At 42.1% G+C, this 20,088-nt stretch overlaps 1 protein-coding gene across 1 annotated transcript in view; it reads left to right on the top strand.

The window, feature by feature from the left end:
- gspt1 (G1 to S phase transition 1) overlaps nucleotides 1-19,682 on the top strand; it is a 68,774-nt gene extending 49,092 nt beyond the window's left edge. The window contains exons 9-14 of the mRNA XM_068056247.1: nucleotides 643-736; nucleotides 2,948-3,028; nucleotides 5,727-5,900; nucleotides 10,792-10,881; nucleotides 13,183-13,351; nucleotides 16,650-19,682. Coding sequence (XP_067912348.1) covers nucleotides 643-736; nucleotides 2,948-3,028; nucleotides 5,727-5,900; nucleotides 10,792-10,881; nucleotides 13,183-13,351; nucleotides 16,650-16,702 — 661 coding nt within the window. The 3' untranslated portion in view covers nucleotides 16,703-19,682. The remainder of the gene's footprint in view (nucleotides 1-642; nucleotides 737-2,947; nucleotides 3,029-5,726; nucleotides 5,901-10,791; nucleotides 10,882-13,182; nucleotides 13,352-16,649) is intronic.
- Nucleotides 19,683-20,088: the final 406 nt, after the last annotated feature.

Here is a 20,088-nt window from a genome sequence, read left to right as displayed (position 1 = left end):
ACTATTTTTTTTGGCTTGTTGAAACAGGTGTGTAATGTGAGATATCAGAAATGATTGTGGTTGTAAACAATGTGTGCTGGCATTATTACCCATGGTATACTGAGTAAGGGGACAACTCTGCAGTTTTTGAGTACATCAGCCTATAAGTTATTTACAAAATTTGGTTAATAAAATGTACTTCCTAATGTTCATTATTCATTTGAGAATGTGTTGTATATATTGCAGTTCGTATAGTCTGATTCAAACCAGTATTTCTTATACATTAATATATATGCAATGTGTGTACAATGAAGTTGTTGGAAATTATATTTTATGTGACTAAAATGGTAAGTAACATTTCCAAGCCTTTTTAGATTGGGACAGAAAGTTGAATTTGCTTTGATTTGTTGATCCTAGCCAAATCATTGCCAGTACTCAGTGGAGCATGGTAGTTTGCATTTGTTTTGAAAAAAAGTTACCTTGAAGCACAATTAAAAGTGTAATTGCTAAGACTAGCAAAATGTATACTGAAGTCATTTCTGATTGCCCCTTCATGTAATGAATGATCTACAGCTGATTAATTTGAAATCTGACAGTGGAATTAAGATCTTTATCAAAAAAAAGTTTAAGATTGATTGTTAAAATGCATGTTTTTTTTTTCAGTGGATTACCATTTATTCCCTATCTGGATAACTTGCCGCACTTCAATAGGGCATCTACTGGACCTGTGCGAGTACCAATTGTAGATAAATATAAGGTAAGCTTGTAGCCCTATCATGGTTAGTTGGCATCCTTCCATTTACGGAAGATGATGGGCATGCAACAAATAATCCATTTAGTTGGGGTAGCTTTTCTTGGTGCACCTTTGCTGATAGCTGCGAAGGCCAAACCTTGAGAGGCTGGTTCTGCCACAAGTGCTGCACGTGAAGCTGCCAGATGATGCTGAGAGTTGTTTTTGGCGCCTGTTGCCAAGCTGCTGTTGCAACTGGTCATCATGATAGCGCAAGCCAGTCCATAGGATGTGTCGCCATTTCCTCCTTTTGCCAGCGAGTGACTCCCAGGCGCGATAGTGGACATTTAGGGCCTTCATGTCAAGCTTGCAAGCATCCTTGAAGTGGAGCTTTGGGAGCCCCACTGTTCGTCTAGCTCCGGATACCTCACCAGACAGAAGGACCTTGGATATCCAACCGTCTACCATCCTGGGACATGTCCGATCCACCGAAGCTGCCTCTGATTAGTGCCAATACACTTGGGAGCTCTGCCTTTGAGAGCACTGTCACATTTGTAATTTTGTCCTGCCAGGACATACCCATAATGCGCTGCAGACAGCCAAGATGTAAATTGAGCTGCTTTTCCTGGTAGCTGTAAGTCATCCATGTTTCACAGCCATACAGCAAGGTGCTGAGAACACTGGCCTTATAAACCATAAGCTTGGTCCGAAGGGTCAGCTTGGTGTTATCCCATGCGCGTTTCGCAATTCGGCCAAAGGTGGTAGCTGCTTTCCCTATGCGTGTATCAGGCTCTGCATCAGGGACAGGTTGTCACTGGATCCAAGGTGGACCCTGTCATGGGCTCCTTTTATTAAATCCCAAATACTTGGCATGCCTTCCAGCCTGTGTGTTTTCTCATTATTTAATTCCTTACTCAGTTGCTCTGCATTATTTTGTCAACAGCAAGGACGCTTTTGTGTCAGAATTCATATTTTAAGCCACTTCTGATCAAATCAGTATTGGTGGTATTGTTTTGAATCTAGAGAAAATGACAGAACTATAGTAACTGTAAGCTGACTGGAAATAATAAAGCTATAATTAAAAAGGCATTCCTTTGGCTGTGAGGAGGCCAACAACTGATCAGAGTTGTGATTTGAAGCTTCATCTGGCCTAAATCTCAGAATTAGCTCTCCCCTCTTGAAGACTTCTTTATGTTGAAACAAGTTCCACAATAGGTAGTATAACGCCTACCTGGCTGAACTGACCATTCTTTGGGAAATTGCACAAGTTCCATGATTTTATATACCTATTAAAATATGGAGGAGAAACTACACAAATTCCCTCTCTCTTTTTTCCACCTAGGTGATAAATTTATCTGTCCTGGAAGCATCCTAAGGTTCACCATCTCAATGTTGTGGCATAATTGATTACTTCAGTGACATGCTTGGTTTTTGGAGATGCAGTTCATAGAGTCTAATTCAAGCCAGTATTTCTTAGCGTGTTAATTAAGATGAACAGTTGTATTCTTCATGGTCACATCTGTGACTCTGTTTACTCTAGAGGCTAGCTTATTCTATGCAAACTTGGCCAGACCAGCTCCTTCAGATGTAGAGTCAGAGAAATTGGATTCTGTGGCCTGAGAGATTTAGTTTTATTAAGGATAATATTAGCCAGCATTGTGCTTGTACTTAAGGGATTTCCAGTGCTTTCATTTTAGTAGACTCTGAAATTTTGGAAGTTGTACCATTTCTAGGTGTGTCTTTCACTGAGATTTAATGTGGAATTGCATCACTGCAGTAACATTTTTGGCAATGACCTCTGGTGGTCTTGTCGGTGACTATGCAGCCCAGAAAACGTGGGTGTCTGATCTGAGCTTTTGCTTTGCTCAGCAAATGGAACTGTAGTTTAGAAGAATAAGAAATTGGAGCTAACTGGGGCTTCTTGATTCAGAGATTATAGCTTTGATGGGAAAGACCTTAAAAATAAGGCAACATTTAGAATCTTGTTTTAATAAGCCCAGTTTTCTGGTCTGAATATAGACCAACTGCTTGAATTGTACATATAGAAAAGTGGACTTTCCAGAAGAAATATGGATTGCAAAACAGCTCTTTGAATATGTGTTGATGAATGAAAGGCAGCTTAACTTGGGAAAGTCAAATTTAGTTGACCAGAGCAACTGGTATGTGGTAATTGTGCTTTAATTGGTTCATAGTGGCTGAACAACTAAATCCATTTGTTTCATGAATTTTCTTTTGTAGGATATGGGTACTGTGGTTCTAGGCAAACTAGAATCTGGATTAATTGGAAAAGGACACCAACTTGTCATGATGCCAAACAAAGTAAGTCAACTTACAGATATTGCACATGTATCTGAAATATGGCATTGGAGTATTTGAAAATTCAATTTGCAGTTGCATGCCTCATTTGATACTGTTGCAAATGTCTGTTAGACTAAAGGCCTGCTCGGGTCTGCAAATGAAACCCGACTCAAGCCCAACATAACCATGTCCGACCCGGCCCGAGGCCTTTCATTTTTCCTGCGCCCGACCCGACCACTGGAATAAAGTTGATTATATTAAAGAGGTTGTGCTCTACCTTGGATGAAATCGCTCACAGCAGACTAGTGCAGAGTGTTTCCCGCCTTGATGTCCTGGCTGTCACTGTGTCCAACCCAGCCTGACTCGACCCCGAATGCAGGACCTGGAAGAGCGACCAGAACCTGACACATGTCTGGTTTGGGTCGGGTAGCCATGCTGTTAGACTCCCACGTACCATATTATATGTTCCAGAGAAAATTATTTCCTTTCAGAGAACCAAGATAATTCTTCAGGCCAGGGAATCACACTTTCTTAAGATTTAGATGTTGCTGGCAAGATTGAACTTACTGCCTGCCGCTAGTTTCCTATGAAGGTGGTGATCTGCTTTTACTTGCTGCAGTCAGTCATAGAGTCATAGAGAGTTACAGCACCAAAACAGACCCTTCAGCCCAATGAGTCCACGCCGACCAGCAACCACCCATTTATACTAATCCTACGTTACTCCCATTTTTCCCTTTAACATCCCCACCTTCCCTCAATTCTCCTACCACCTACCTACAATAGGGGCAATTTTTACAATGGCCAATTTACCTATCAACCCACAAGTCTTTGGCACGTGGGAGGAAAACGGAGCACCTGGAGGAAACCCATTCGGTCACACGTGGAACTTGCAAACTCCGCACAGACAGAACCCAGAACCGAACCTGGGTCGCTGGATCTGAGGCTGCGGTGCTAACCACTGCGCAGCTGTGCCATCCTTTTTCAGTGTCTCTTTCATGATAAATAATTAGTGTATTTTAAGACTGTTTTTAAAATACTTATCCAAATTTGGACCTCTGAATTGTTTTTCCTTCAATACCCACAAGAAAGAGGTAAATTGTGTGATTCCATGCAGCCCAAAGACAATTAATTGAAAAGAGATTGGGGAACAAGCAGGAAACTTTGCTTGTCTGTTCACTGTTGCACCACAGTGAAGTGAGAGTAAATGTCCTTGATATCAAGGTAGCATTTGACCGAGTGTGGCGTTAAGGAGCCCTAGCAAAACTAGAGTCAGTGGGAACCTGTGGGGCAAAACACTCCACTGGTTGGAGTCGCATCTAGCTCAAAGGAAGATGATTGTGGTTGTCAGAGGTCAATCATCTCAATCCCAGACAGTCACTGCAGGAGCTGCTCAGGGTAGTGTCCACAGCGCAACCATCTTCAGCTGCATCATTGATGACCTTCATAAAGATAGAAGTGGGGATGTTCACTGATGATTGCAGTGTTCAGCACCATTCTTGACTCCTCAGATACTGAGGCCGTCTGTGTCCAGATGCAGCACGACAACATTCAGGCTTGGGCTGATGTGTGGCGCAAATGTAACTTGCCACTTAAGTGCCAGGCAATGACCATCTCTAACGAGAGAATCCAACCATATCCCCTTGACATTCGCAGGCATTACAATTGCTGAATCCCCCACTATCAATTTCTGGGGGGGGTTACCATCGACCAGAAACTGAACTGCCCAGTCGTATAAGTACTGTGGCTATACGAGCAGATCAGAGGCTGGGAATTCTGTGGCAAGTAACTCCCCTGACTTTCCAAAGCCTGTCCACCATCTACAAGGTACAAGTCAGAAGTATGATGGAATACTGTCCACTTGCCTGGATGGGTGCAGCTCCAACAACACTCAAGAAGCCTGAGACCATCCAGGACAAAGCAGCCCGCTTTATTGGCACTCCATCTACCACTTTCAACATTCACTCCCTCTACTGCCGATGCACAGTGGCAGCAGTCTGTACCATCTACAAGATGCATGCAACAACTCACCAAGGCTCCATCGACAGCATCTCTTCCATTTAGAATGACAAGGATATCAGATGCATGGGAACACCACCACCTGCAAGTTTCCTTCCAAGTCACGTACCATCCTGACTCAGAACTATATCGCCGTTCCTTCACTCTCTCAAAATCCTGGAACTCCCTTCCTAACCACTGTGGGTCTACCTACGCCACATGGACTGCAGCGGTTCAAGAAGGCAGTTCACCACCACCTTCTCGAGGGAAATTAGGGATGGGCAATAAATGCTGGCCTTTCCAGTGACATGCCCACATCCTGTGAAACAATACAAAAAAAATTATATAAAAGCAAAATACTGCGGATGCTGGAAATCTGAAATAAAAACAAGAAATGCTGGAACCACTCAGCAGGTCTGGCAGCATCTGAGGATATGGAAAATGGCACTGAATCCTTTTTTAATTGTTCAGTTTCTTCTGTTGTACTTAACTAAAAATTCAGTTTTCAATCTATGAGCGTTGTCAATTACTAGTTTCATAATTGGCTGGTTACTTTGGTTCCTTTCCCAACTTAATGTTGGTTTTCATGGAAAATAGGCTAATTTAATTGACTAGCCAATGCAAGCGTCACTGTCAGTTTTGGATCAAGTCAGACAGCTGTTGTGGGGCAAGGCAGGGGGAGGAGCATGAATATTAAATATAAAATAAAAAATTTTGTTTGCAGCATAATGTTGAAGTCCTGGGTCTCCTATCTGATGATGTAGAGACTGAGACTGCAGATCCAGGAGAAAATCTAAAGATACGACTGAAAGGAATTGAAGAGGAGGAGATACTGCCTGGATTCATCCTGTGTGATCATGGCAGCCTTTGTCACTCAGGACGTACTTTTGATGCTCAGGTAAAATTTTTGGTTACAAGATATCAGCAAAAAATATTTGCAGCATTGCATACCTTCAGTACATAAAACAGGATATTCTTGAAAATATTCAGTCAGATGCAACAACAGTTTGGTGTCAGTTGATCATAATTAATTGTATTATACTTAAAGATTGAAGACACAGCTTTTGATAGTATCCTCAGAGTAATGTTAAGTCAAGGCTTCTCAAGTTTAATTTTCATTGTCAATTTCTACCCGACTTGTTTTAAAAACATGAACTATCGACAGCAACTCGCCAGATCCCTTCTCTTCTCCCCCACCCCCCCACTCCCTAAACCCCTGCTCACTGTCCCAGGAAGGCTCCAGTTGGCCGGGGATGGTACTCGGGCGGGTAATCCGATAGGCCCAGCAACTGCAGGCCATTCAGTTTAACTTCGGTGGTAGGGAAACTTCTAGAAAAAATAATTCTGAACAAAATTAATAATCTCATGGACAAACGCGGGTTAATTAAGGAAAGCCAGCATGGATTTCTTAAGGGAAAGTAGTGTTTAACTAACTTGCTGGAGTTTTTTGAGGAGGTAACTGAGGGTTGATGAAGGCAATGTAGTTGATGTGGTGGACATGGACTTTCAAAAGGCATTTGATACAGTGCCACACAACAGACTTGTGAGCAAACTTAGAGCTCATGGAATAAAAGGGATGGTAGCAACATGGATATGGAATTGACTGAGTGACAGGAAACAGAGTAGTGGTTAATGGATGTTTTTTGGGCTGGAGGAAGGTTTGTACTGGAGTTCCCCAGGGGTCAGTGTTGGGACCTTTGCTTTTCTTGATATATATTCATGACCTAGACCTTGGTGTACAGGGCACAATTTCAAAATTTGCAGATGATACAAACTTGGAAGCAATGTGAACTGTGAGGAGGGTAGTTTAGAACTCCAAAAGGACATGGACAAATTGGTGGAATGGGAAGACAGGTGGCAGATGAAGTTCAATACAAAGAAATGTGAAGTGATTCATTTTGATAGGAAGAACATGGAAAGACAATATAGAATAAAGGGTACAATTCTAAAGGGGGTGCAGGAGCAGAGGGACTTGGGTGAATATGTGCATAAATCATTGAAGGTGGCAGGACAGGTTGAGAGAGCGGGTAATAAAGCATACAGTATCCTGGGCTGTATTAATAGGGACATAGAGTACAAGAGCAAGGAGGTTATGTTGAACTTATATAAGACACTGGTTCGTCCTCAGCTGGAGTATTGTGTCCAATTCTGCGTGCCGCACTTGAGGAAAGACGTGAGGGCATTGGAGCGAGTACAGAAAAGATTCATGCGAATGGTTCCAGGGATGAGGAATTTCCGTTATGAAGATAGATTGGGGAAGTTAGGACTGTTTTCCTTGGTAAAGAGAAGGCTGAGAGGTGATTTGATAGAGGTATTCGAAATCATGAGGAGTCTGGACAGAGTAGATAGAGAGAAACTGTTCCCACTCGTGAAAGGATCGAGAATGAGAGGGCACAGATTTCAAGTATTTGATAAGAGAAGCAAAAGTGAAATGAGGAATAACTTTCTCACGCAGAGTGTGGTTAGGGTCTGGAATGCACTGCCTGAGTGGTGGAGGCAGGTTCAATTGAAGCATTCAAAAGGGAATTAGACAGTTATATGAAAAGGAAGAATGTGCAGAGTTACGGGGAGAAGGCAGGGGAATGGAACTGAGTGAACTGTGTTTTTGGAGAGCCGGTGCAGACATGATGGGCCAAATGGCAGCCTCCTGCACTGTAACAGCTCTGATTTTATTTTACTGTTAATGTTCCTTACATTTCATAAACCTTCCAGATTTAGGTTGAGTTCTGGGTTTGAAAAATATGCCTGACTAGAACACTTAGTATTCATTCTGTTGAATGTGGCCCCTCCATTTCAAAGTTGATGTCAGCTGCCTCAAAAATCCTTCAACACACTCTGCTTAGAACCTACCAACCAATCCCTAACCACTTCTTCCTCTTAAGTCTTTGAGTTTATTGCCTTCCAAATCTACACTCATTTTTTCTGAAACTCTGAATCTTTCAAATCAGGTTTCTGCCCATGCCCCAGCACAAATGGCCCTATTCAAAGTCCCAAATTACAACCTGTAACTGACCATCGTACACTACCCCACTCGACTTCTCTGCACCATGGTCCTCCATTGTACAACTGGGACAGCAACTCACTTGGTTCAGTTCTTGACTGTCAAATTTCAGCTAGAGCTGGTTTCCGTGCCCCTGTACCATTACTCGGCTCCTTCCTGTTCCTCATCTTCTCCATGGCGACTTTGTCCGAAGACATCAGTTCAGGGTCCACATAGGTGCTGACAACACCTATCTCCACCACGTTTCTGAACCCTTCCACCACCTCTGATAGTTTGCTTGTCTGATATTGTCATGGTTAAGTCATGGTTTACTCTATTTGCACATTGTAAAGACCAAGCCCCTGCCGCAACCTCAGTAAACTCGCCACTGATTCCATCTCCCTCCCTGACCCTTCTCTCATTGAACCAGACTGCACAGTTTCAGTGTTCTGTATGACCCTGAGTGGAACATCCTACTCCACATCCTTGCCATTACAAGAACTGGTTATTTCCACCTTAATAACATCACCTCTCTCAATCCACCTGTTGCCAAAACCCTCATCCATGCTTTTGTCATCTCCAGTCTCTATTTCAATGCTTTGAATGAAAAACAAAATACTGCGATGCTCTCAGCCTTCCTGTCTTTGGTTTTGCATCATTGCTGATTCACATCTACTGCTCATCTGTTGAGTCTTCAGATGAGAGGAATAGTCCAGTTCGAGCAAGGCATTGCCAGTTGCAATGGGGGCATCATAGGTCATCATTCAGTGATGCAGGGGCTACTGCCGCATGCTCCTTCCTGCAATGGTGTTTTTCTGTGGCAATCCAAAGACATAGTTCTTAATTTCTGTGCTCCAATGCGAAGACTTCGGTGCCAAGTGCTTCGGTCATGTGCAGGCTGTTCCCAGCTGCTTAAGTCAATCTGGCATGAAATGATGTTTGGTTTACGTGAGTCCTTGTGCATTGGGTTTGGCCGCCAAACGGGTCTACTGAAACAATAGAAAATACTGGATACGCTCAGCAGGTCAGACAGCATGTCAAAAAAAGCACTTGCTACTTCAAGTATAAGCCCCTTAATTGAAAGGTATTCTAGATAAACCTTCATGAGGTAAGGGGGAAGGAATAAAACACAATGTCCACACAAATAGGGGAAATTACTTGGAATGATATGTAAAGTGCTGTGATGAGGATAAGGAGTTAAAGGGCCGAAATGAAATGAACATTAGTCTTAAGGAGGCATAATAGAAATAAAAAGAACATATCCAAGACACTGGAGCTAAAGCTGAGTAGTAAAACGTAAGTAGACAAAGTGCAGCAATGTTTTGATAAGGGTGTGTGGATCCCCACTCATTCATTACCCTTGTGCTCACTTACCTAAATTTGCTCCTAGTTCCCCAATACCTCAAATTTACAATTATCGTCTTATTTAAATCCCTTTGCATATCAGTAACCTCCTAAAGCCCTTTGAGAACTCTGCGTTCCTCTGAATCTTATGCTTTCCCTAGTTGCTTCGCAATACCAATACCATGCATTCAGCTGTCTGGGCCCGAAGCTCTGGAATTTCCTTCTGAAACCCCTCTGCTGCACCACCACCCTCTCCTCTTTTGAAACTTCAGTAAAACCCACTTCTTTGGCTTGGATATGCTTTTGCTCACCCTTCCTAATATCTCTTCCGTCGTCTCACCAGAAGACGAAAAGGATTTCCGTCTCTGAAGCACCTTGACATTTTTTACTACTTTATAAATGTGTGTTGTTACCCTGTTGACAGCAGGTTTTAAGGATTTTGTGCCCTGGCTTCCTTTCTGTACCAGTTGAATGTTTTTGTGTGTGGTACAGGTAATATGAAATTGTTCTGGTAATTTCATTTTTATAAGTATTTGATCGATTAAGTTTTGAATGGTGAAGACTACAGAAAAATATTTTTTTCAGTCGTTCCATTATTTTACAACATTTCTCTAATTGTAGTGTTCAGATCCATTCACACATCCTCATGTGATGAAGCAGACCATGTCTGCGAGCAGCCAGACTTCAGCAACATCCAGGTTTGGGCTGATAAGTAGCAAGAAACACTTGCACCATGAATAGGTCAAGCAATGACCATCTCCAACAAGAAAGAGCCTAACGACCTCTCCTTGACATTCAGTGGCACTACCATTGCCATATCCACAACCATCAGCATCCTTTTGGGGAGGGGAGGGGGGAGGTGGTCACTATTCACCAGAAACTCAATCAGACCAATCACACAAGTGGCTACTGGAGTCGATCAGAGGCTGGGTATTCTTCGGCAAATGATTTACCTCCTGGCTCCCCAAAGCCCCTCCACAAGTCCATAGTGCAATGGAATGCTTTCCACTTGCTTGGATGGGTGCAGCTGCAGCAACATTCAAGAAATGACACGATCCAGGACAAAGTATTCTACTTGATTGGCACCCCATCGAGGAATGTCCACTCCCTCCACCTCTGGCGTACCATATGTATCATCTACAGGATGCACACCTCATGGGAGTATCTTCACCACACTGAATGCAGCAGAAGTAATAATCGCAATGTGACCTAAGGATAGGCAATAAATAAATGCTGGCCTTGCCAGCATCACTCACATTCTGAAAATGAATTTTAAAAAATCTTTCTGCTACGGTCAGCTGACCAGTTAGGGCTTTGCATCTGAAATCCTCTGATTAGATTCAATAAGTTACAAACGATTAACTTATGATGTGTATTCTTAGCTGCTGGCATATTTTGCCATGTGTGCATTTTCTTAAAGACCTGTCAATTAGTGTTGAAATAATTTTTTTAATTTTTATTGCAGATAGTTATAATTGAGCATAAATCCATCATCTGCCCAGGTTACAATGCAGTGCTGCATATCCATACTTGCATTGAAGAAGTGCAGATCGCGGTAAGTCTGGAGTAGTTAAAGCAATTCTCTATTTTGTTTCAGATTTTATTCAGTAAATATCTGCATAGTTCAGATTGTTGTATAAAGCTTTCCCCAAAAAATGATGCTTGGCTTTAATGTCATGAATATTGATTCAGAAAAAAATAGGACAGTACATGAAACAGCTGGGTACCTTCCCATAGAAATGAATTTTTGAGTTTTTCAGTTTAAAAACATTGGCCGGGAATTTGTTTCCTCGCCCCCCACCCCAACCTCAGGAACAGGCAGGGTCGCACCTGCTGGTATTTTACCAGTGGCGGGCATCACTTAAGGGCGTCTTTTTGTTTCACGGGATGTGGTCGTGGCTAGCTAGGTCAGCATTTATTGCCCATTCCAAATTGCCCTTGTGGTGGTGAGCCGCTGCCTTGAACCACTGGAGGGAAGGTCGTTGATGAAGCAGCTGAAGATGGTTGGGCCTAGGGCGCTACCCTGAGGAACTCCTGCAGTGATGTCCTGGGGCTGAGATGATAGGCCTCCAACAACCACAACCATCTTCCTTTGTGCCAAGTATGACTCCAACCAGTGGAGAGCGTGCCCCCTGATTCCCATTGACTTCAGTTTTTCTAGGGCTTCTTGATGCCACGTTCAGTCAAATGCTGCCTTCATGTCAAGGGCAGTCACTCACCTCACCTCTTCCCAATGGGTACTTCACCTGGGGAGGCTGCCCAGATAGACATGGTGAACTCCTTTTGGGCTGTGGAGGAGGGGTTGCCTCCTGAACAGGCAGCCTGTTCCCCACAGAGGGTTCCCCCCGCAGCAGCACAGGGGGCCCTGCTGGAACACCCCATGCCCTCGCAAACGACCCCCCCTACCCCCAAAATCACCGGGGCCTGGCTGATTGGCCCTGGCAAGCCCCTACCCCACTTACTACCTTCTCCAGCCTTCATAGCCGGCTGCATCCAGAGACTGTTGCAATCCCAGCAGTGGCTACTGCTACCCGTAGTGCTGCCGACAGTGAAGTGGCTAGCGTTTCTTGGAGGTGAGTCACCTTGCCTTGGAGAAGTGGGAGTCACGAATGCAAGTAGTTAATTGCCTGTTGCATATGGTCATGGCTTCCAGGGCAGGTGGAGGTGACCTCGTCACCGCCTTCTGGTGAAATCCCGGCCATTGAATGAAAGTGACTGAACCTTTTTGGGAATTTTGACCATTTTTAATTGTATGTAATATTTACTGCATGGTTAAGATATGTGAACCTAATCAGGCAGGTTTCTGTGCCATCCCAGTAATCGCATTTATTTATTCACGTAGCTGGATACTCATCATTTTAACAATGACAGTTGGGTTGTATGTGAAAACAGTTGAGGTTTTCTTTGCTTCTTAGTCTTATTCTCCACATATCTTGGAAATGTCTGACAAAACCAAGCGGAAAAGAAGTCCTTCCAAGTCTTCGTTCCAGTGATGTCTCTGATTTCCTTTCCTTCTGCCCCCTGCCATCGTGCGCCTTCTGTCTTGTGGTCTTTTGTTCCCAAGAAATACCAAGATAAAATCAAGGGTCTAGCATCCTCATGGCCACTTTTTATTGTGGAAAATTATTTGGATGGAGGAATTTATTTTGTAGATAGTGAAAGATAATGCTAATATAGGCCTTATTCAGGAATATGCATGGCTCTAATACTTTTAATATCACCCTTAAACATGTATGCAACACTGGTGTCTGCCAGTCATGGAAATGTGTGGCTTCAACTCACCAATTTCTCATAATGGCACAGATGATACCCAGAGTTCCAGTGAGAGCTTGGGTGTAAACCTGTCTTACTGCTTCAATAGTGTTATAGCCGAAACTTCCCTTGGATGTTAGCTTGGCAGGATATCTATCCACTGTTGCACCAGAGAAGCCCAATAGGGCAACATTTGCACATCAGAAACCAGTGTTCACCTATTACTACAGATCCTTGGGTGAGTGAGATTACTGTTGCTTTTTTTCAAAAGTAAGTCATAACTACCCTGCCATCATGGCTATTCTGCTATTTTGCCTTTTTCAGATTTAAACAGAACTGTGGTTGGGGGGGGGTGGTTTGCAAGAAGGTTGTGTCAAAGTTTTAAAAGGAACAGATCTCTTGTGACTTCCTTTTGAATTCTGACTTAACCATAGTACATGGAGGATAATTTAGTGCGGAATAATGCACCTAATGGTGAATAAGAATTTTACCTTTCCCAATGTGAAAGTACAAGATAATCTAGTTTGACTTTTTTTTTCAGCACTGATGTAAGTTCAAATGTATATGTAATTAATTAATTCCTGTGCAACAATCCATTGTCTAGGCCTTAATCTGTCTGGTGGATAAGAAGTCTGGAGAAAAGAGCAAGACGCGACCTCGTTTTGTTAAACAGGATCAGGTTTGCATTGCTCGTTTAAGGACGGCTGGAACTATCTGCCTTGAGACCTTCAAAGATTTTCCTCAAATGGGGCGTTTTACCTTGAGAGACGAAGGTTAGCCACAGATCTTTGCTAAGTCCATCCCTGAATGCCTAAGTGGGGTCTGTTCCATGTATACTTTTAGTCTTGAATTCTCTAATTCTGTTTGTGCACCTATTTTTTTTTTTTTATTTGGAGATACAGCACTGAAACAGGCCCTTCGGCCCACCGAGTCTGCGCTGACCATCAACCACCCATTTATACTAATCCTACATTAATCCCATATTGCCTACCACATCCCTACAATTCTTCTACCACCTACCTACACTAGGGGCAATTTACAATGGCCAATTTACCTATCAACCTGCAAGTCTTTGGCTGTGGGAGGAAATTCTTGTGTAATAAATGTACATGATCATATGATCTGGTCCAAAATTTGGCAGTACAATAATTTGACCATTGAAAGAAATAAGCTTGACTAGTTTAGCAAATACTTTATTCACATTTAGTAATTGAACAAAAATAAGCGCAGTGCAAAAGCCATCCTTGGAATATGCCCTATATCTTGCATTGTTGTGCAACTGTATCTTTTGTAGGAAAAATTCTGTAGTTTTGAACCAAATCAGTTGAGTAACCAAGTCTTTCTCGATATAAACTGGATTTTTTCTTGCATTTTAAAATTACTTCTGACTGAGGAATTTTAAAAGAAACTTCAGTTTTCTGTCTTTGTTTTGATAATTATGAAGTGACTTGATTCTCAATTTGTGGAGCACTGGACATCAATACCAAAATCTAATCATTTACATTAAGTAGCTTAGATATGGTCATTTGTGTATGCAGTTTCCTTGTTAGTATTTTCACTACATGAACTGCTTTGCCTGTGCTGGGACGAGGGAGCAGGACCTCAGGACATGCGTGATGCCAATATCATCACCCTCTATAAAAACAAATTTGACCGCGTTAACTGCAACAACTACTGTGGAATCTCCCTGCTCAGCATAGTGGGGAAAGTCTTTGCTCGAGTCACTTTAAACAGGCTCCAGAAGCTGGCCGAGCGCGTCTACCCTGAGGCACAGTGTGGCTTTCGTGCAGAGAGATCGACCATTGACATGCTGTTCTACCTTCGTCAGTTGCAGGAGAAATTGCGTGAACAACAGATGCCCCTCTACATTGCTTTAATTGATCTCACCAAAACCTTTGACCTCGTCAGCAGATGTGGTCTCTTCAGACTACTAGAAAAGATCGGATGTCCACCAAAGCTACTAAGTATCATCACCTCATTCCATGACAATATGAAAGGCACAATTCAGCATAGCGGCACCTCATCAGACCCCTTTCCTATCCTGAGTGGTGTGAAACAGGGCTGTGTTCTCGCACCCACACTGTTTGGGATTTTCTTCTCCCTGCTGCTCTCACATGCGTTCAAGTTTTCAGAAGAAGGAATTTTCCTCCACGCAAGATCAGGGGGCAGGTTGTTCAACCTTGCCCGTCTAAGAGCGAAGTCCAAAGTACGGAAAGTCCTCATCAGGGAACTCCTCTTTGCTGATGATGCTGCTTTAACATCTCACACTGAAGAGTGTCTGCAGAGTCTCATCGACAGGTTTGCGGCTGCCTGCAACGAATTTGGCCTAACCATCAGCCTCAAGAAAACGAACATCATGGGACAGGACGTCAGAAATGCTCCATCCATCAATATTGGCGACCACGCTCTGGAAGTGGTTCAAGAGTTCACCTACCTAGGCTCAACTATCACCAGTAACCTGTCTCTAGATGCAAAAATCAACAAGTGCATGGGAAAGGCTTCCACTGCTATGTCCAGACTGGCCAAGAGAGTGTGGGAAAATGGCGCACTGACACGGAACACAAGTCCGAGTGTATCAAGCCTGTGTCCTCAGTACCTTGCTCTATGGCAGCGAGGCCTGGACAACGTATGTCAGCCAAGAGCGACGTCTCAATTCATTCCATCTTCGCTGCCTCCGGAGAATCCTTGGCATCAGGTGGCAGGACCGTATCTCCAACACAGAAGCCCTCGAGGAGGCCAACATCCCCAACTTATACACCCTACTGAGTCAGCGGCGCTTGAGATGGCTTGGCCATGTGAGCCGCATGGAAGATGGCAGGATCCCCAAAGACACATTGTACAGCGAGCTCGCCACTGGTATCAGACCCACCGGCCGTCCATGTCTCCGCTTTAAAGACGTCTGCAGACGCGACATGATGTCCTGTGACATTGATCAGAAGTCGTGGAAGTCAGTTGCCAGCGATCGCCAGAGCTGGCAGGCAGCCATAAAGGTGGGGCTAAAGTGTGGCGAGTCGCGGAGACTTAGCAGTTGCCAGGAAAAAAGACGGAAGTGCAAGGGGAGAGCCAACTGTGTAACAGCCCCGCCAAACAAATTTTTCTGCAGCACCTGTGGAAGACCCTGTCACTCTAGAATTGGCCTTTATAGCCACTCCAGGCGCTGCTCCACAAACCACTGACCACCTCCAGGCACTTACCCATTGTCTCTAGAGACAAGGAGGCAGAAGAAGAGATTTTCACAAAATTTCTGTCAAGGACTGAGGAATTTGGGTTCTGAGGTTTGAGACCGTGGCATTATTTCTGCCAGATTTCAGTGAGTTAACTGTAGTTTAACCCAATGGTTCTCAACCTTTCTGCTTCTGAGGCACCACCCCACCCTTCCACGTTTTAAAAAAAAAATAAATAAATCCACGGGCCCTGGGTAGCACAACACAAGAATTATTCTTGTTTTACTTAATATGAAACTTGCTGCTACTGAGCAATAATTCTGTCAGGACGTGGAGGTACCTTTGAGCACACAGGCACATCATGCTCAATGTTCATGCTGATTCAGTTCTGCTGAAGTTGGTAAACTTCAACCTTGGGTTAGCAGGCTGTTGCCAAGGTTGGTAAACTGTTGCTGAGACTGATAATGTTGATGGCTGTACCAGCTCTCATTTGTCCTCTCGTCCATTACTAACGAGCCATGAAGAGCATGCCTGCCGAGACTGGACACAGTCTCCTTGATAACGCAATGGACAGATGACTATGAACGTCTGGGGCCAAGCAGCAGTTTTAGTTCCTTACGTCCGATGCGGGGCTGGGGATTCAGTACTGTGCTGGTGTCGATCGGTGACTCGGCTGGCAAGTAAAACTGTATACTCTGGATGCTATAACCTTCAGGTATTAGTTTTAATCAACTTTAAACAGAGTTGGAAATGGAGCCACTGGTGCATATGCCTTGAAACTTTGCTGTGGACCCCCCAGTTGAGAACCCAGGGGTTAAATGATGCTTTGGCAAGTTTAGTACAGACTGTTGTCATGTGGGATAAGTTGATTTTACCAAAACAATAAATTTCTCTTTTTTTCCAAAAGGTAAAACTATTGCAATTGGGAAGGTGCTGAAGCTGATCCCAGAGAAGGACTGAACCTCCACTATCTAATGCTGCACAATACTGTGATGAAAAAGGACTCAGCAACAGCCTACTTCATGCCTTCCTTTCCTGGTTTTCATTGTTCCTCTGCCCATTGATATCTTTATCTTCCCATATACTGCAAATTGCTGTAAACATGTCCACATTTTACGTCAGCTTTCTCATATTGAGAGCTCTGCTATGCCATTGTTAAAGCTACCATTTTAAATCCTTCTCTTCTGAAATCTGCTTCCTTAGAAATACAGCAGTAGCTATCTAACTGATGTGGACAGAATTGCCTGCAAAAATAAAATTAAACCAAAAAAGTTTATTTTATTCTGGCATCATTCTCTTTTGTGCGCATTCTTGCTCACCTGCTTTTTCCAACTAGATCAGGTTATTCAACAGATCAGCGTGTGTGTTCATGTGTTAGAAAGGCGTCTGTTGAGATAATAAAATTGATTTGAAATATTTCTGGCATTTGAATTACTTTGGGAAGGATTCTTGTGAAATGAACCTTGCATCAGCTTGTCAGTTGGTTTCCCAACAAATGATTTCTTGTTGATTTTAATTTTTACTTTCTATCCTAAGTATGTCCTGTAAACCTCCGCCATGTAGCCACACAGTATGACATTTGTGGTTTTCCAAATTTCACAAAAGGACGATGCATTTTATTGTAAACCTTGTATGTGTTGGGAAACCAGTATTATTCCAACACTGAAAAAGACGGTGAAAATTGTTAATTTTGAAGCTACTGCTTCACTTCGATTTATGCCACGTCGAAAAGAATCAAATCTTTTTTTTTAAAAGGTACACAACAGCAATGAACTAGATGATGTGAATTATTTGGGGAAAACCCTCAGGAGAAAAGAAACAAATAACTGCTGCATGAGCTATGGTGTTATATTCCACTTTGAACAAGCAGAATATTAACATAGGTATCTGGGTTTAATTCTTTTGACTTGAAATGCTATTTAACGTAACAGATTGGAATATCTGTAGCTGATTTTTTATTTTCTTGCTTATAAGCACGTTACATGATCGAACAGTTAACATGTGGGTGCACATGTAACAACTTTGCCACTTTGAGTGGGGCATTTTAACACTTGCTACCAATTTCATATCAAACTATTAATTTTTCAGTTTATTGATTTTATAAGGGAAGTGGATATTTCTTAGGTAATGAAGAAAAGAAATTAATCAGCTGAAATAGAACCTGTGTGGTTGGTGTACCAATGTGAGAAAATATAGTTCTTGTACATATTTGCAAACCTTGTATTTGAGACACAGCAGTTATTTAATATAATGGTAAGTTTGTTACTGTTAGTCATGTTGAGGATTTTTTTTAAAATTCCCTCGCTTAACAAAGTTACTATTCCAGTTAATGAAAGGGATTTATGAAAGAATGATGGGACTAGCCCTAAAGTACAGGACAATAAACAATGCTATGTAAGGGCCTATTCTGGAAAAACTGCAATTACGTGTCATTTTATTGTAAAGCAGCAAATTACATTCAGACTTTGGACAGATAGACCTGAACACTAATCCAGAGCAAATTCTGTTGAGGCGCTGGGCGACTACCGTTGTGAATTGTGTACTGCCTGTGAAATTGAGAGTTTTAAAATTCCACAAAGACTAATGAGATTATTTCATCTATTTTAGCGAGTCAGATGTTTAGGCAGCAACTGGTTTCCCCTTAATTATTTTACTTATATTAAGTTTCGTTTCAGTAATGCATGGAAATGAAAATGCCATTGTTTTGTCAACTTGTTTCCAAAACAAAATAATCTGTGGGAATTTGCTGCTCTTGAGGAAAAGTTGGTGCTTCAGTATATTAATGGCAATATTTCCCATGGTTCCTGATATTGCAGTGTATTTTTCTTGGTTACGTTGGTAAGTGTAAAGAAAATGCTAATTGCTGCTGTATGAAATGCCCTTACTTTTAATTGGGCAAATGTTGGCTTTTGTCTTGGTGATCCCACTTGAAGTTGTCTGTTTTATAATGAAGTATCATTGGCACTGCACATGCCTGGTGTAAGACAGCACAGCTGTTAAATATGACCACAGTATTGTATAGTATACAAGTTTCTTGTATGCATTCTTAATCTCGCAAAATAAAATTTGATTTCATTTCCATTGGCATATTGTCTCTAACTGTAGAGATCTCGCTCAAGAATTCACGTTTGGTTTGGTTTTTCCATCATGTAAATACTTTCATGTAGCTATGTTATTAACTAAGATGAGCAGAGGGGACAGTGTGAAGTTTCCATTGAAGAGGCATGCTGTATTGCTATCCTTTCTGAAAAATACATTGGTATGCTGAAAAGGTTTCATACAAGCTACTTCTCCCAGGGGTGTGGAAAGACTTGTATTTATATAGCATACATTGCTAAGGATTTATACAGAATATTAATAGCAAACACCTTTGATAATCTGGTCTGTTTGCAACAATTCTGCTTTAAATACAAATTTCTATCCTTTATTGGGTATTGAAGTCTATTGGTCAATGAATTGTTTGAAGGTATGTGCAGTAATGAGTTTGTTTTAGCTAAGTATATGGAGGATTAGCACCATCACATCTATAATGCCTAAAATTAATGACTACTTTTATATGTGTAAATACAAAGCTCTCCTTTCTTAAAAGGTACTTATGATCTTATGGTGACCAGACTATACAAGTAACCAGGTGATTTTAAGACATTACCTTTTGAAGTGCAGTGCAGGATATTGTTCACTAAAATGCATAGGATTCAATATCTTGAAAGCTAGAAGCAGAAAGTTGTATCAACTTGCTGAATTTCTCTTATTTAACTGAACTTCAGCTGTAAGTTGCTGTAAATGATTTTTTTTTGTCGACACTGTACTGTGCTTAAAGTGCAGGTTGCACTTGCCCATGTATGTTCTTTTCATTAACCAAACTACAGAAAGTTAAAACTGATCATAAGACAGTTGTATTATGGACAACTTCATTACAAATAAATTGTGTGCAATGGAACATTATTATCTCAGTGAATTCCTAGGGAATAGTCTTGTGGCAAATGGGTTATTTAACCAGCATTGACTGTATAGAAAAGTCATTAATTTGTTTTTAAGTGCTGGCTCTTCACCTATGTATGCGCATTTATCAAGCCTAAATTGGCTGAGTTAACCTTGGTTGCCAAGATGGAGTCACGTGTTGTGAAATTGTATGTGGGATAGTGTTTAAATTACAATAAAGTTTTGTTGAAGGTATTTACATGAAATCATTATTTATATTCACAGGGTAAGACCAGAGATACAAGTAAACATGAAAATAAAGTTTTCTTCCTTTCCTTCAAATAGCTTGACTGGTTTAGCTAGCGAATGAATAGCTACACCTTGCAGACCAGGAAACTCCCAGGCATACTTGTGTCTGTGCTGAG

This window comes from Heterodontus francisci, chromosome 24 (genome assembly GCF_036365525.1).
Source record: "Heterodontus francisci isolate sHetFra1 chromosome 24, sHetFra1.hap1, whole genome shotgun sequence".
Taxonomy (NCBI): Eukaryota; Metazoa; Chordata; class Chondrichthyes; order Heterodontiformes; family Heterodontidae; genus Heterodontus; species Heterodontus francisci.
Note: the sequence above shows the minus strand (reverse complement) of the source record. Positions and strands in the feature narration are given on the sequence as shown.